Genomic DNA, 15,364 nt, shown 5'->3' on the forward strand with positions numbered 1-15,364 from the left:
GATGCTGTATTGACAAGGCCACCATCTTCAAAATAAGATATTAATACAAGACCCATCTAAGATTATAGAGGATGCAACAGGTCCTTTCACACAATTCTCAGAAGAGTCATCATTTGTTCGTCGATTTAGGAAGACATCTATTCGGGGCCATGAATTTCTGCCATGAATCTTCATATGGCTGAGTAGGTAAAAATAAGGACTGCAGGTACTGGAAACCAGATTCTAGATTAGAGTGGTGCTGGAAAAGCACAGCAGGTCAGGCAGCATCTGAGGAGCAAGAAAATCGACGTTTCCTGCTCCTCGGATGTTGCCTAACCTGCTGTGCTTTTCCAGCACCACTCTAATCTCGACATATGACTGAGTAGGTCAATATTTAGTCTATACATCTTTGAGCACATGGGATGCAATGTTCATGGAGTAGTGGGATTTGGAATGCAGCATTCATCTACTTTTAGAGTAGCAAGTCCTTCTGGTATTCTTGTCAACATTCTTCATCAGTCAAGAAATAAATAGATGCTTATTCATTCAATCTGTGTTTGTAGTACCTGACTGTGGGCAAACTAATTGTCTTGATAGCATTTCAAAAACTTTTGCATTGTCTTGAGGAAGTGACACAATTACAGTTTCTTAACATGAAAGTATACATTCTTGGCCAATTGCTTTTTTGGTGATTCACATTCCCATGGCTCCAGCAGCTCTGAGATGACGGAACGTGAATATGTTTTGGCACCCATCTCAGAAGCATTCCAAAATGACACATGCAAGAATTTTGGTATTCAAGGGCATCACTATGATAAATGAGGCACAAAGCAAGATCTTAGGAACAACAACGAGCTGAGATCACCTTTATATCCCATCATCAGACCTTTCATTTATGTGATAAACAAAGCCAATCTAGTTTTGATGATCACTGTGATATCTGCACATTCAAGACTGATGCCATACAGTTGGAGGTCTTGAAAACATACTGGACATTAGCAATGTGAAATGAGGATATCAATCAAATCTTTAAGAATATTACTTCATGTTAGGACACAGCAGGAAAAACCAATATTTGAAGTGCTAGTTCATTTCCCAAAGTAAAACTGAAAGTGACATTTTAAGACTCAACAGAACTCCTCAAATTAAATATTGGGAAGATTGAAGTCATTGTTGCTCATCACTGTTCAAAACTCAGTTCCCCAACAACCAAATCCAGCCCTACACTGGCAACTGTCAAGAGAAAGTCAGCTTGTTTGTAATCTTGGTGTCACATTTAATTCTGACATGAAGTTCCAAACTTATCTTCATACCATCACCAAGATTGCCTTTCTCTACCTTTGTAATGTTGCCTTTGTCTCAGCTCATTTATTATGGAAACCCTCATCCATACCTTTTTTACTTCTAGACTTGGCAATTCCATTGCACTCCTGCCTGGTCTCCAACATTTCACTGTCTGTAAACCTGGGGTCATCCTCTGCTGCTAGTATCTTTTTCTCACATCAGGTCCTGTTCCATGTCACCCCTGTGGTCACTACATTGGCTTGTATTCACGCTACATCCTAAATTTAAAATCCTCATCCTTATTTTTATATCCCTCCATATCCTGGCCTCTCCGTCCTCAGTCCCACAATGTTTTGAGTCACTTTACTCCCCTTTGTGCAGTCCTAGTTTCCAACACAGTTCCACTGCTGGCTATATGTTCACTGGTCTAGACCCCCCTCCCCTCCCCCAAACCAAGTTCTGGAATCCCCCCACACCTCTCCAACTTGCTTTCCAACATATAGGAACTGGGACGTTATGTTGCGGCTCTACAGGACATTGGTTAGGCTGCTTTTGGAATAATGTGTTCAGTCTGGTTTCCCTGCTAAAGGAAAAATGGTGTGAAACATGAAAGGGTTCAGAAAAGATTTACAAGGATATTGCCAGGCTCGTGGATTTGAGCTGGGTGGGGGGGGGGTAGCTATATAGGCTGGGGCTATGTTCCCTGGAGCGTTAGAGGCTGGGGGGAGGGATGATTTTACAGAGGTTTATAAAATCATGAGGGGCATGGATAGGATAAATAGGCAAGGTTTTTTCCCTGAGTTGGGGGAGTCCAAAACTAGAGGGCATAGTTTTAAGACATGAGGGGCCACATTTTCACGCAGAGGGAGGTGTGTGAATGGAATGAGCTGCCAGAGGACGTCATGGAGGCTGTTGCAATTACAACATTAAAAGGCAGCAGGATGGCTACATGAATAGGAAGGGTTGAGAGGGGTATGGACCAAATGCTGACAAATGGGACTAGATTAGGATATCTGCTGGGAATGGATGACTTGGACCGAGAGGTCTGTTTGTGTACTGTAGATCTCTGTGACTCTTGAGACACTTCTTCAAACCAACCTGTTCAACTGAGCTGTTTGCCATCTGACCAGACTCTGATTCAGCGTGGTAATTTGTTTTATCAAATCTCAGTCAAGTGCCAGGGGATATTTCATCAAGGTGCTTTGTAAATATGTATTATTGTTCAAACAGAAACTATTTGCACTAAGAATCCATGAACACCGCTGCTAATTGGCAGACAGCACTTCACGATCCGCTTGAATAGATGTATGAGAGGAGAGACAATGTAACTTTAATTCTGGAAGAATTGACACATTTAAAAAAAAGAACTTGAAATAAAATACCTCCGCAAAAAAAAGAGAGGGGGGGGGGTGCTAAATAGTCCCACCGAACTGAAGGAATGACCAGATGGATAGGGGACAGGACTGGGGGGGGTGGGCAAGTGAGGAGGGAGGGAAGGCAGGCAGATAGATAGATTGAGAGGCGGTGCTAGAGCTGGGAGGTTTGGGGAGATTTGTAGTGTGCCTGGCGGAGGAGTGCGGGCGGGTGAGGCGGTCTCGGAAAGTTACTGTAACTTTCCAATGTCGGCGAGATTGGAATTGGAGTGTTCGAGGCCGGTGGCAGAACTGCAGAATCAACTCTAACTTCAGTGTTTGAGAGGGGGGAGAGAGAGAGAGACAAAGTTTGTTTTGTTCGCCCGCTGCGTGTGTTTCTAGTTCTCTCTCTCTCTCTCTCTCTATGAGGAGCGTTGAGAGGAGGTAACCGCTGAGAGATGGGAGCCAGCCGGCAGTGGTGGAATCTGTGGGGCTTGCTGAGGATTGTGGCTGTGTGTGGAGGTGAGTGAAGGGGGTGGGTGGAAAAGTGTGAGAGGGGGCGTCCACACCATTGAGGGAGAGGGGGTGGTAAAATGAAACGGAGACAGACAGAGGGAGAGAGAGAGAGAGAGAGTGTTGGAAAGCCAGGCCAGCCTCCTTCCTTCAAAAACTTCTGACAAACTTTCGTCTGGGTTTACAAACTTTGCCGAGAAATGTTTTTTTAACTTAAAAAAACCCAGAAACCGTTCTTGACCCCACGTCAGACCGATTGCCCACCGTAGCCTCCCTGAATCAAAATAAAGTTGGACTCTTTCTCTCTGCTGCAACATCGCGGGCGAATAATTTGCAAAGTTCATTAAACTTTAGGGAATCCTTCAGCGCGCCCTGAGCGGGGAGACTGAAGGATTCTTATGACAAATACCTTTTGCCATTGTGAGCATTTCCCTCCATTTGGTAATCAGAGCGCCTTAGGAATTGATTTAAAACGCTGTTTCTCTTCTTTTCCCCCCCCCCCCTTAAAAAAAATCTCTTCGAGTTCCATGGGCAGATTTTCCTGATCCAAAATGAACTCCTCCAGACCCAATTCTCTCCATCTTTACACAGATCCCCGGGCAGTCAGAAAGTTTCGGTTTAAGATGGGGATATGCATACCCAGACCAGACTCATGCTCTTTCCAAAGCAGACCTTATGTTTTTTTAAAAAAAGATTCCCCCACTCCCGACCAAAAAGAAACTCTATCCATTAACTTTCTTTCCCCGATCGTGTAAACTTGTTACTCTTCAACTTTTCTGGAGGTTTCTTTTTCTGGGTTATGAAGAATTTGTTTTAAAACAAAAAAAAAGGATTCCTTCAAAAAAAAACTTTGGCAGTGGCTTCACATCTGTATTGAGACCGTGTCTGATTTTTTTTCTCTCTCTACTGTTGACGAATGTGCTTTCCCCAAAGCCTTTCCTTTGTAAAAAAAAAATTAAGATTTAAAAATAAAACGTTTTGGTAATAAGCCTTGATGTCAGGAAGCGAACCGAATGATCAGAATGCATAAGTGACAACATGGAAATTTTATTAGTCAAAAGATTGGTGATTCATATTCACAGAAAAGTGCATCGAAACATTTTTTTTAAGGTGTGAGAAGGAACAGGGCAGGAGTGGTACGGCAGCATTTTCTGTCACTATCCAACCTGTGAGAAGGCTCACTCATTAGTTGCTATGATGGATGTTGATGTTGTGGCCTTTTCTTTAAAGAAAGGGATGGCGGACACCTTGTATGTGCAGTTGAGATGACCTTATTCTGTGTGCAGTGCTGGAGAGCATGGGTTCAGCTTCACCTGTAGATTGTGTGTATGTCTCTCTCTCGCATCGTGGCTGAAACATTTTGGCTTTTCAGAGTCTCTGTTTGAAGTTCATGGTTTTACACAGACACACGCACACACATATGACCCACATGTTGAAACACTGATTTTCATTTTGTTCAAACGTGAGTGCATTCTGGGCTTTTATTGCAGTTGAATGGGTTGAGCCACAACGTGAAACACACACAAAAAAAAGTTGTGAAAACTAAAATGAGCGTTTGCGGAAACTCCCCGAGGCTGCCAGTAAATGCTCTATTCTCTGTAAAATGAGACAGCAGCACTTGTATTTGTGCAGCGTCTTATCGCGTCATTCGAGTGTCTGGGGAACTTGACGTGATGATTTACTTTGAAGACCAATGACTATTGTTATGGAAATAAGCGCCTCGTCCAGTCTGCGTTTTCCATGTTCCCAAGTGGTATCGAGACGATTGGCCTAAATCGGGACAGAAGTGCTGTCGTTTCGAGGGGGTTGCAAAGTCAGTTTCCCTGGGTGAGGGTTGGCATTTGAACGTTGTCCACTGTTGGAGGATCCAGTGGTCCAGCTGAAGAACGATTCCAAGTGCAGTCCTTCAGAAACAGATTGTAAACCACAGTCCATGCAGTTTGGGTGGGATCTTTCATTTGTGTTAAAAACACAACACAAATAGATGTAATTGTTGTCACCATCCTTATTTTCCAGCCAAGTTAGCAGGAATTTAATTTTCAACTCCTTTTACTTGGAGAGAAAGGATGATCGCACACAGAGCATTAATATTAGTTTGAGTGGAATAAGTCTTTAAATGTGAGCAGGAAGTCGTGAAACATGTGATTCAGTGCTTGTAGTGTAGGTCTGGTGTATTGGTTCATAATATTTGAAATAGCTTTTAAATAAACATTAGCTACCTTTAATATTCAGCCCAAGTAATTACTTTTTCTCTTTTTTTCTTATTTTTACATGTTTGTTTCAGTCTGGTTGCTTACTCTCTACAGGATATGAATTTTTTGATGCTAACGTCTTCACAATACAGTCTTGGGCAGCAAAAGTGTTTCTTTAATGTACAATGATACATCTGTAATTGGAGGTGAGGAAGGTATAACCCTTCTGGTACTCTTCCCCAGCAATGTTCACTTTGCAGCTGTAAGGCTGTGTGAAAATAAGGATCAGGGATGCTCAGCACTGCTGTAGTTGCTGTCTGCCTCTGCGATGATTTGGTCATTTTTGTGCTTGGATCATAGTGTGTTTTCCATACAGGTTGACAATTGCACTTCACACAGTATGGTCAAATAAAACCACAACATCGCATTTACAGTCATTGTGCTGCTGAACACTGGTCAATCTGGAAGCCAGACAAATAGTAGGTTGAATGTCAAAAATCACCATATTTTTCTTGTGTGTTTCTTTGAAATAAATTGGAAAGGCTAAAGGGCCACAGAGACTTCTCCCACCAGTTTGCACTTAACCCCATGCTTTAATGTGTGTCTTCAGATGGTTTTTGTCTCAGCAAAGCTTGTGTGCCTTCTTGAGTTATGGCTTTCTGTGGTACTGTACTTGGTACTTCAGCATCTGAAATACTTGTGATGAAGCGAGTTATGGGTGGGACTGGATTAGGAGGTGGCAACACACTACAGAATAATACAATGTGTTCTCATAAGTGCAACTGTAGTTCCAGCACGACTGCGACCAAAGGGCTGATTCTGAGAAGCGTCCCTGGCTTACCCTGTCCTTCAGCGCATATGCTATCTTTGAAAACCCCTTTCCGTTCCTTGGTTCTGTCACTCAGCTAAGGGGGCTGTGATAATGATGCAGGTTTTGTTCTTGATAGGATCATTTGAATTTTTACGACAATCCAATAACTTACTGATCACTATTGGATTTATACTTTCAGACTTTTTTTTTGCAAAAAACTCTTGTTCACAAATTGTCAGTGAGATTTGAACACATTGTCTACATTACTAGTCTAGAGATCTGCCACTATGAGGCATTTAAAAAGCATCTGGACAGGTACATGAATAGGAAGGGTTTAGAGGAATATGGGCCAAATGCTGGCAAGTGGGTTTAGATTAATTTAGGACAGCTGGTCAGGACGGATGTGTTGGACCTAAGGGTCTGTTTCCGCAATGTAAAACTTTGACTCTGAGGGGAAAAGATGTACAATAACATATCTTTTAAGTCATACCCACTCATAGAATCATGTGTGAAGCTACAAGCAAGAAAGAGTTTAAAATGAAAAATCAACCTCTTGTTTTGCTTACGTGCTCAGTCTTTTATATTACTGTAACCTGTGTTCATGTTCGCTGGTGGTGGCAATCTTCTGATCCTTTTATAAATGTGGCAGTTTTCCACTGATACCTGTTGAATGTTGGTAAGTTAGTGAACAATGGGAACTGAGAGGGGTAAAGACCCACTCTTGGTCCAACCAGATCCCACACATTATCTACTTGGGAGTTATTGTGCCTTGAGGAGGAGCGTGGATTCTGACCGATTATTTACCTCTGTCAGTCAAGAAACCTTGGGAACTGTTTTCATCATTTCCTTTGCTGAGCCAGCTGAAACCCAGATGCAAATCTCCACCTTGACCCAGCATGTTGCCCAATACCCAATGGTTCAATTAAATGCTGAGGTTGGGAGGAATCCCCTTTTATTTTGAAGGAGTTGATTTAATATAAAGCAAGTTATATTTTTTTATTTAAAATGAAACAATTTCAACACTGAAGACTAAATTCAGGGATGAATATTATAGTCGTGGAGATCTACGCATAAAAAGGGTCTTCAGCTCGTTGTATCCACGCTGGTCAAAACCAACCATCTCTGTATTTAAATCCCATTTTCCAGCATGTGGCCCATTGCGATATGTGTCTTGGCATTGCAAGTGAACATCTAAATCCTTCTAAAATGTTATGAGGGGTTTCTGCCTCTACTACCCATGCAGACATTACGTTCCAGTTTCCCACCACCCTTCATGTCCTCTAAACCTTCTGTCCCTTACCTTAAGTCTATGCCCCCCAGTCATTTATCTCTCCGTTAAGGGAAAGAAAGTTTCTTTCTGTCCACCCTATCTATGCCTCTCGTAATTTTATAAACCTCAGTCACGTCCCCTTTAAATTTCCTGGGTTCTAAGGAAAACAGTTGCAGTCTGTCCAATCTCTCTCTCATAACTGAAACTCTCCATCCCAGGTAATCTCCTCTGCACCCTCTCCAGTTCAATCACATCCCTCCTTTCAGATGGATTTCGGAACTGCACACAATACTCCTTAGCTGGACATTTGAGTTTCTTTCTACAGATGCTTGTTGAGAATTGGTTCAACAAGGAGCATCTGGTGGGAATGAGAGATTAGAAGGTGTGGAGTGCACTGGCTCCCAGACTCCAAAGCAGGAGAAAAGCATAGGAGGCATTTACACAGGGACACTGGATTTGCTGGACAAAATCGGTGACGCATTGGCTCAGTGATTAGCCTCATAGCACCAGGGACCCAGTTTCTTTTCCACCCTTGGGTGACTGTCTGTGTGGAGTTTGCATGTTTTCCCTCTGTCTGCGTGGGTTTCCTCTGACAGTCCAAAGATGTGCAGATAGGTGGGTTGGCCATGAAAAATCAGAGGTTAAGGGGATGGAATGGGATGCTCTTTGGAGGGTTGGTTTAGGCTAGATGGGCTGAATGACCTCTTTCTGCACTGTAGGGATTCTGTGTTTGTAAACGGTCAAGGTCGAAATCTTGGTGGTTGCTTGACTCAGTGAGAATAGAATTCTTGAATAACATGATAATCTTCGCATCAGTCTTCACTGTGGAAGATTCCAGTAGTCCACCAGAACTTCAACGGAATCAGGGGGCAGGAATGAATGTAGTGCCTGTCACTAAAGAAGAAGATGCTGAGGAAGCTGAACAGCCTGAAGGTGGATAAATCATCCTTACCATATGAACTATACCCCACTGTCCTGAAGGAGATAGCTATGGAGGCATTGGGAGTGATCTTCCAGGAACCACTGGAGTCAGCAATCCTTGAGGTCTGGAAACTGACTAAGTAACACCCCTATTTAAGAAGGGAGGAAGGAGAACATGGAAATTATAGGCCAGCTTGCCTGATCTCAGTCGTTGGGAAGATTTAAGGATGAGATTGCAGAGTACTAGGAAGTGCATGGTAAAATAGGGCTAAGCCAGCACGATTTTGTCAAGGTGTGGTCATGCCGAACAGATCTGTTGGAATTGTTTGAGGAGGTAACAAACAGGTTAGCCAGCAGATGTGATCTGTTTGGATTTCCAGAAGGTCTTTGACAAGGGGCTGCACAAGAGGCTGTGAAATAAGATAAGTGCCCATGGTGTTCAGGGAAGGTATTGGCATTGATAGAGGATTTGCTGACTGGTAGAAGGTAGGGAATGGGGATAAAAGGGTCTTTTTCAGGATAGCAACAGGTGGAGTTCTGCAGTGGCAAGTTTTGGGACCTCAACTATCCATGTTATAGATTAGCAACCTGAACAAAGGATCTGAGGGCATTGTTGCTAGGTTTGTAGATGATACAAAGGTAGGTAGAGGGACATGTAGTACTGAGGAAGTGGGGAGGGTGCAGAAGAATTTGGACAGGCTAGGCGAGTCAGCAAAGAAATGGTAGATGAATTACAGTACGGGAAAGTGTGAGGCTATGTACTTTGGAATAGATGAATGAGGGGAGAGATAATGTAGTGGCTCTACAGGACATTAGTTAGGCCACTGTTGGAATATTGTGGGCAGTTCTGGTCTCCTTCCTATTGGAAAGACGTTGTAAAATTTGAAAAGGTTCAGATAAGATTTACAAGGATGTTGCCAAGGTTGGAGGATTTGAGCTACAGGGAGAGGCTGAACAGGCTGCGGCTGTTTTCCCTGGATCGTCGGAGGCTGAGGGGTGACCTTATAGAGGGTTACAAAATTATGAGGGGAATGGATAGGATAAATAGGCAAAGTCTGGGGTGGGGGAGGCCAGAACTAGAGGGCATAGGTTTTAGAGTGAAATGGGAAAGATATAAAAGAGACCTAAGGGGCAACTTTTTCACGCAGAGGGTGGTACGTGTATGGAATGAGCTGCCAGAGGATGTGGTGGAATCTGGTCCAATTGCAACATTTAAGAGGCATTTGGATGGGTATATGAATAGGAAGGGTTTGGAGGGAAATGGGCCGGGTGCTGGCAGGTGGGACGAGCTTGGGTTGGGATATCTGGTCGGCACGGATGGGTTGGACCGAAGGGTCTGTTTCCATGCTGTACATCTCAATGACTCTATGACTAAATGGGGAACGGCTTCAAAATTTGAAGCACAAAGGGACTTAGGAGTCCTAGTTCAGGATTCTTTTCAGGCAGCCACGAAGGCAAATGTACTGTTTGCAGTAATTTCAAGAGGACTAGAATATAACAGCAGAGATGTGCTGCTGCAATTGTATAAGGTTCTGGTCAGACTGCATTTGTAATATTGTGAGCAGTTTTGGGCACCATATCTAAGGAAGGATGTGCTAGTGTTGGAGATGGTCCTGAGGAGGTTCACAAGAAAGATGCTGGGAATGAAGGGTTTGTCACATGAGGAGCGGTTGGTGACTCTGGATCTATACTTGAAGGAATTTAAAAGGATGAGGAGAGAATTTCACTGAAACTTGGAGAATACAGAGAGGCCTGGATAGAGTGGATGTGGAGAAGATGTTTCCACTAGTAGGAGAGGCTAGGACTCTGGCACAGCCTCCAAGTGAAGGGATGACCCTTCAGAACTGAAATGAGGAGGAATATTTTTCAGCCAGAAGGTGGTGAATCTGTGGAACCCATTGCTGCACAACTGTGGACGCCAAATCATTTAGTGTCTTTAAGACAGAATGATACCTCCTTGATTTGTAAAGGGATCAATGGATTTGGGGCAAAGGTTTTTCAAACTCATTATACTGCCTATCAGTCATGATTGAATGGCAGAGAAGACTCAATGGGCTTATCTTTACTCGTATATAATTTGTCTTCTGGTCTGATCTTTATCAATTAACATCCACCAGCACCAGAAATGAGGTCAGGAAAAACCCAGCAGTGAGAACCAGGGATAACGTCACCATCTTTTGTCTCTCAGTCACTTACCACATGGCATGCCTTGAAGTATTTATGTCATTCACCCAAAGTGTTATCTTGTGGAAGAGTTGTATTTAATGTGCATTAGAATTAATTGTTAGAAGCTTACCCTGCTGTTTCGCAAAGGAAATGTTAGTGGTGCGTTTGAAGCATAACCACCATTAGATACAGACACATGTGGAACACCATCCTTTAACTGAAATTTACTGCTTCATATTGGTGGAAGGAACTTGTTCAGTTGTTGAGACAGTGTCTGTAAGAGTCCTATATTTGCGCTTGAAGAAGTAATTTGCTAATTAAAAGCTTGGCAGGATGGTTGATATCAGTGCCATCTCCCATTACTATTGCTTCCCACCCTCTCAAAAGGGATGTTTTTTATTTGTCAAAGGAATATTAAATAGAGAAATGAATATAAGGATAAATAGCCCTCCCATAAATGCAACCCAAACTCCTGGATCAGATATGTGGACGACACTTTTCTTATCATTAAGGCAACAGCGATCGAGCGAGAACACACACTGGATTATCAACACCTTACTCACAGGGATCAGATTTACGAGAGAGGAGGAAACCAACAATTGACTCCCATTCGTAGATGTGATGATAGAAAGGACACACAGGTGAATGCATCACAAATGTGTACAGGAAAGCCACACGTGCCAACCAGGTCCTGAACCACAACAGCAACCACCCAAATACACAGGAGAAGCTGCATTAGAACCCTGTTCAAAAGGGCTACAACACACTTGCAGCACTCCTGACGAAAGGAAGAACACTTCTACAGAGTATTCACCAAGAACAGATCTGCCTGCAACTTCATCCACAGGTGCCTAACAGACAAACAATGTGGTGAGGACATGCCACGACCCAACTCACGAGCAATGCTACTTTACATTAAAAAAAACTCTGAACTGACAGCCAGACTTCTGCAACCACTGGGATTCATGACAGTCCATAAATCAACAGCCACACTCTGACAATGACTCACCAGGACAAAAGACCCTATATCCAGCATGTGCAACACAAATGTAATTTACAGGGTCCAATGCAAAGACTGCAAGCAAGACTATACAGGACAAACAGGCAGACAACGAGCAATCCTCATCCACGAACACCAACTAGCCACACTAAACACCATGATCAGCTGTCCCAATTTCTTCCTCTCCTCCTCACCCCCACCACACACACACACACCCGACTGTGACAACACAACGATCTGAGGAAAGCCAGAGAATTTACTCTGGCATGGCACTCACCCACTGACTCCATCAACAAACACACAGACCTAGACCCAATATACCAGCCACTACAATGAGCAACCGGAAGCCACAGGAATGAAACCAAGTAAATTCCAGAAGAGACCGTACAGCAGCACTTCACAGGAGACTCCAAAGCACTGAAGATGTCACCTAGATGGGACGAAATGTCTGCAAATCACCTTCCCAGCTCGGTGAACATAGCCACAATAGAGTCATAGAGATGTACAGCACAGAAACAGATCCTTTGGTCCAACTTGTCCATGCCTGACCAGATATCCCAACCCAATCTAGTCCCAATCGAGGGGTGGTACGATGGCTCAGTGGTTAGCACTGCTGCCTCACAGCGTCAGTGACCCGTGTTTGATTCCCACCTCGGGAGACTCTGCAAACTCCACACAGACAGTCTCCCCGTGTCTGCATGGGTTTTCTCCGGGTGCTCTGGTTTCCTCTCACAATCCAAAGATGTGCAAGTTAGGTGAATTGGCCATGCTAAATTGCCCATAGTGTTAGGTGCATTAGTCAGAGGTAAATGTAGGGTAGGGGAATGGGCGAGTTACTGTTCGGAGGGTCAGTGTGGACTTGTTGGGCCGAAAGGCCTGTTTCCATACTGTAGGGAATCTAATTACTAATTACACCTGCCAACACCTGGTGTATATCCCTCCAAACCCTTCCTATTCATATACCCATCCAGATGTCTTTTAAATGTTCACCAATTCTTCACCACTTTCTCTGGCAGATCACTCCATACACATACACACTCTGCATGAAAACGTTGTCCCTCTTTTATATCTTTTCCCCTCTCACCCTAAACCTATGCACTCTAGTTCTGGACTCTCCCACCCCAGGGAAAAGACTTTGCCTATTTACCCCATCCATGTCCCTCATGATTTTATAAACCTCTATAAGCTCACCCCTCAGCCTCCAACGCTCCAGGAAAAACAGTCCTAGCCTATTCAGCCTCTCCCTATCGTTCAAATCCTCCAACCCTGGCAATACCCTTTTATATCTTTTCTGAGCCCTTTCAAGTTTCACAATATTTATCCGATAGGAAGGAGACCAGAATTGCATCCAATATTCCAACAGTGGCCTAAGTAATGTGCTGTACAGCCACAACATGACCTCCCAACTCCTGTACTTAATACTCTGACCAATAAAGGAAAGCATACCAAACGCCGCCTTCACTATCCCATCTACCAGCGACTCCATTTTCAAGGAGCTATGAACCTGTACTCCAAGGTTTCTTTGTTCAGCAATACACCCCAGGACTTTACCATTAAGTGTATAAGTCCTGCTAAGACTTGCTTTCCCAAAATGCAGCACCTCACGTTTATCTAAATTAAACTCCATCTGCCACTTCTCAGCCCATTGGCCCATCTGATCAAGATCCCATTGTAATCTGAGGTAACCTCCTTCACTGTCCACTACACCTCCAATTTTGGTGTCATCAGCAAACGTACTAACTATACCTCTTATGCTCACATCCAAATCATTTATATAAATGACAAAAAGTAGTGGACCCAGCAGTGATCCTTGTGGCACTCCAGTGGTCACAGGCCTCCAGTCTGAAAAATAATCCTCCATCACCATCCTCTGTCTTCTACCTTTGAGCCAGTTCTGTATCTAAATGGCTAGTTTTCCATGTATTCCATGAGATCTAACCTTGCTAATCAGTCTCCCATGGGAACCTTGTCAAACGCCTTACTGAAGTCCATATCGATCACATCTACTGCTCTGCCCTCATCAATCCTCTTTGTTACTTATTCAAAAAACTCAATCACGTTTATGATACATGATTTCCCACACACAAAACATGTTGACTATCCCTGATCAGTCCTTGCCTTTCCAAATACATGTACATCCTGTCCCTCAGGATTTCCTCCAACAACTTGCCCACCACCGACGTCAGGCTCACTGGTCTATAGTTCCTTGGCTTGTCCATACCGCCCTTCTTAAATAGTGACATCACGTTTGCCAACCTCCAGTCTTCCGCACCTCACCTATGACTATCGACGATGCAAATATCTCAGCAAGGGGCCCAGCAATCAGTTCTCTGGCTTCCCACAGAGTTCTATGGGCATTTTTCAAGATGTCACCATCTATTTCCCTATATTCCACATCTTTCATGTACTTTTCCACAGTAAATACTGGTGCAAATTACTCGTTTAGTATCTGTCCCATCTCCTGCAGTTCCACACAAAGACCACCTTGCTGATCTTTGAGGGGCCCTGTTCTCTCCCTAGTTACCCCTTTGTCCTTAATGTATTTGTAAAAACCTTTTGGATTCTCCTTAACTCTATTTGCCAAAGCTATCTCATCCCTGGAGCGTTGGAGGCTGAGGGGTTTATGGAGGTTTACAAAATTCTGAGGGGTATGGATAGGATAAATAGGCAAAGTCTTTTCCCTGGGGTGGGGAAGTCCAGAACTAGAGGGCACAGGTTTAGGGTGAGAGGGGAAAGATATAAAAGAGACCTAAGGGGCAACCTTTTCACACAGAGGGGTGTACAGGTATGGAATGAGCTGCCAGAGGATGTGGTGGAGGCTGGTACAATTGCAACATTTAAGAGGCATTTGGATGGGTACATGAATAGGAAGGGTTTGGAGGGATATGGGCCGGGTGCTGGCAGGTGGGACTAGATTGGGTCGGGATATCTGGTCAGCATGGACGGGTTGGATCGAAGGGTCTGTTTCCATGCTGTACATCTCTATGACTCTATGTCTCCTTTTTGCCCTCCTGATTTCCCTCTTAAGTATACTCCTACTGCCTTTTTATACTTTTTTTTTAAGGATTCACTCGATCTATCCTGTCTATACCTGACATAAGATTCCTTCTGTTTCTTAACCAAACCCTCAATTTATTTTGTCATCCAGCATTCCCTACACCTACCAGCCTTTCCTTTCACCCTAACAAGAATATATTGTCTCTGGACTCTCCTTACCTTATTTCTGAAGGTTTCCCATTTTCCAGCTGTCCCTTTGTCTGTGAACATCTGCACCCAATCAGCTTTTGAAAGTTCTTGCCTAATACTTTGCCAACCACGACAAGGATTAACAAACTTCCCAAAGTTTATTTTTTGTCTTGATGAACAGGTTTTTCACTTTTTGGAGTGGTATTCTAATCACAGGGACTACGGTCCTTGCTTTCTTTCTGGCCTGTATTTCTCGCAGTAAGTTACACTTTGTTTTTGTCAAAAGTGTCTTTGGAAAGCCCCAAGCTAAAGTAAGGAAATTTGTAACAACATCTCTACTTTGTAAGCTGGCAGCATTGGGATTGGAAAGTATTTACTGCCAATCTGTGAAAGCGTCAGGAAAACATTACTGATTCAGGAAATAATGGGCTTAATGCATTTTTATTTTTTGGACAGTCTATATCTTCAAATCTTGCTACTAGATGTTGTATGGGCAGGTAGAATGCCACAGCAAGGAGCAGGAATTCAGGCAAGTACCAGTGGGGTGAGTGAGGGGAAAGAGGTTGGTGAAAAATAAAGGTTATTAGTACTTCGCCAAGAATAAGTTTTTGTTTGAATACCAACCCCAAAAGCACAGCATGACTCTTAACCACGAAAAATGTTTGAGTCATGTGGAAATGACTCAGCTGG

General features: G+C 43.5%; 1 protein-coding gene across 1 annotated transcript in view; it reads left to right on the top strand.

The window, feature by feature from the left end:
* Nucleotides 1-2,808: 2,808 nt before the first annotated feature.
* The window catches only part of LOC140479600 (neurogenic locus notch homolog protein 1-like), a 153,862-nt gene continuing 141,306 nt past the window's right edge, over nt 2,809-15,364 (top strand). Inside the window, exon 1 of the mRNA XM_072573435.1 lies at nt 2,809-3,137. Coding sequence (XP_072429536.1) covers nt 3,074-3,137 — 64 coding nt within the window. The 5' untranslated portion in view covers nt 2,809-3,073. The remainder of the gene's footprint in view (nt 3,138-15,364) is intronic.

This window comes from Chiloscyllium punctatum, chromosome 7, assembly GCF_047496795.1.
Source record: "Chiloscyllium punctatum isolate Juve2018m chromosome 7, sChiPun1.3, whole genome shotgun sequence".
Taxonomy (NCBI): Eukaryota; Metazoa; Chordata; class Chondrichthyes; order Orectolobiformes; family Hemiscylliidae; genus Chiloscyllium; species Chiloscyllium punctatum.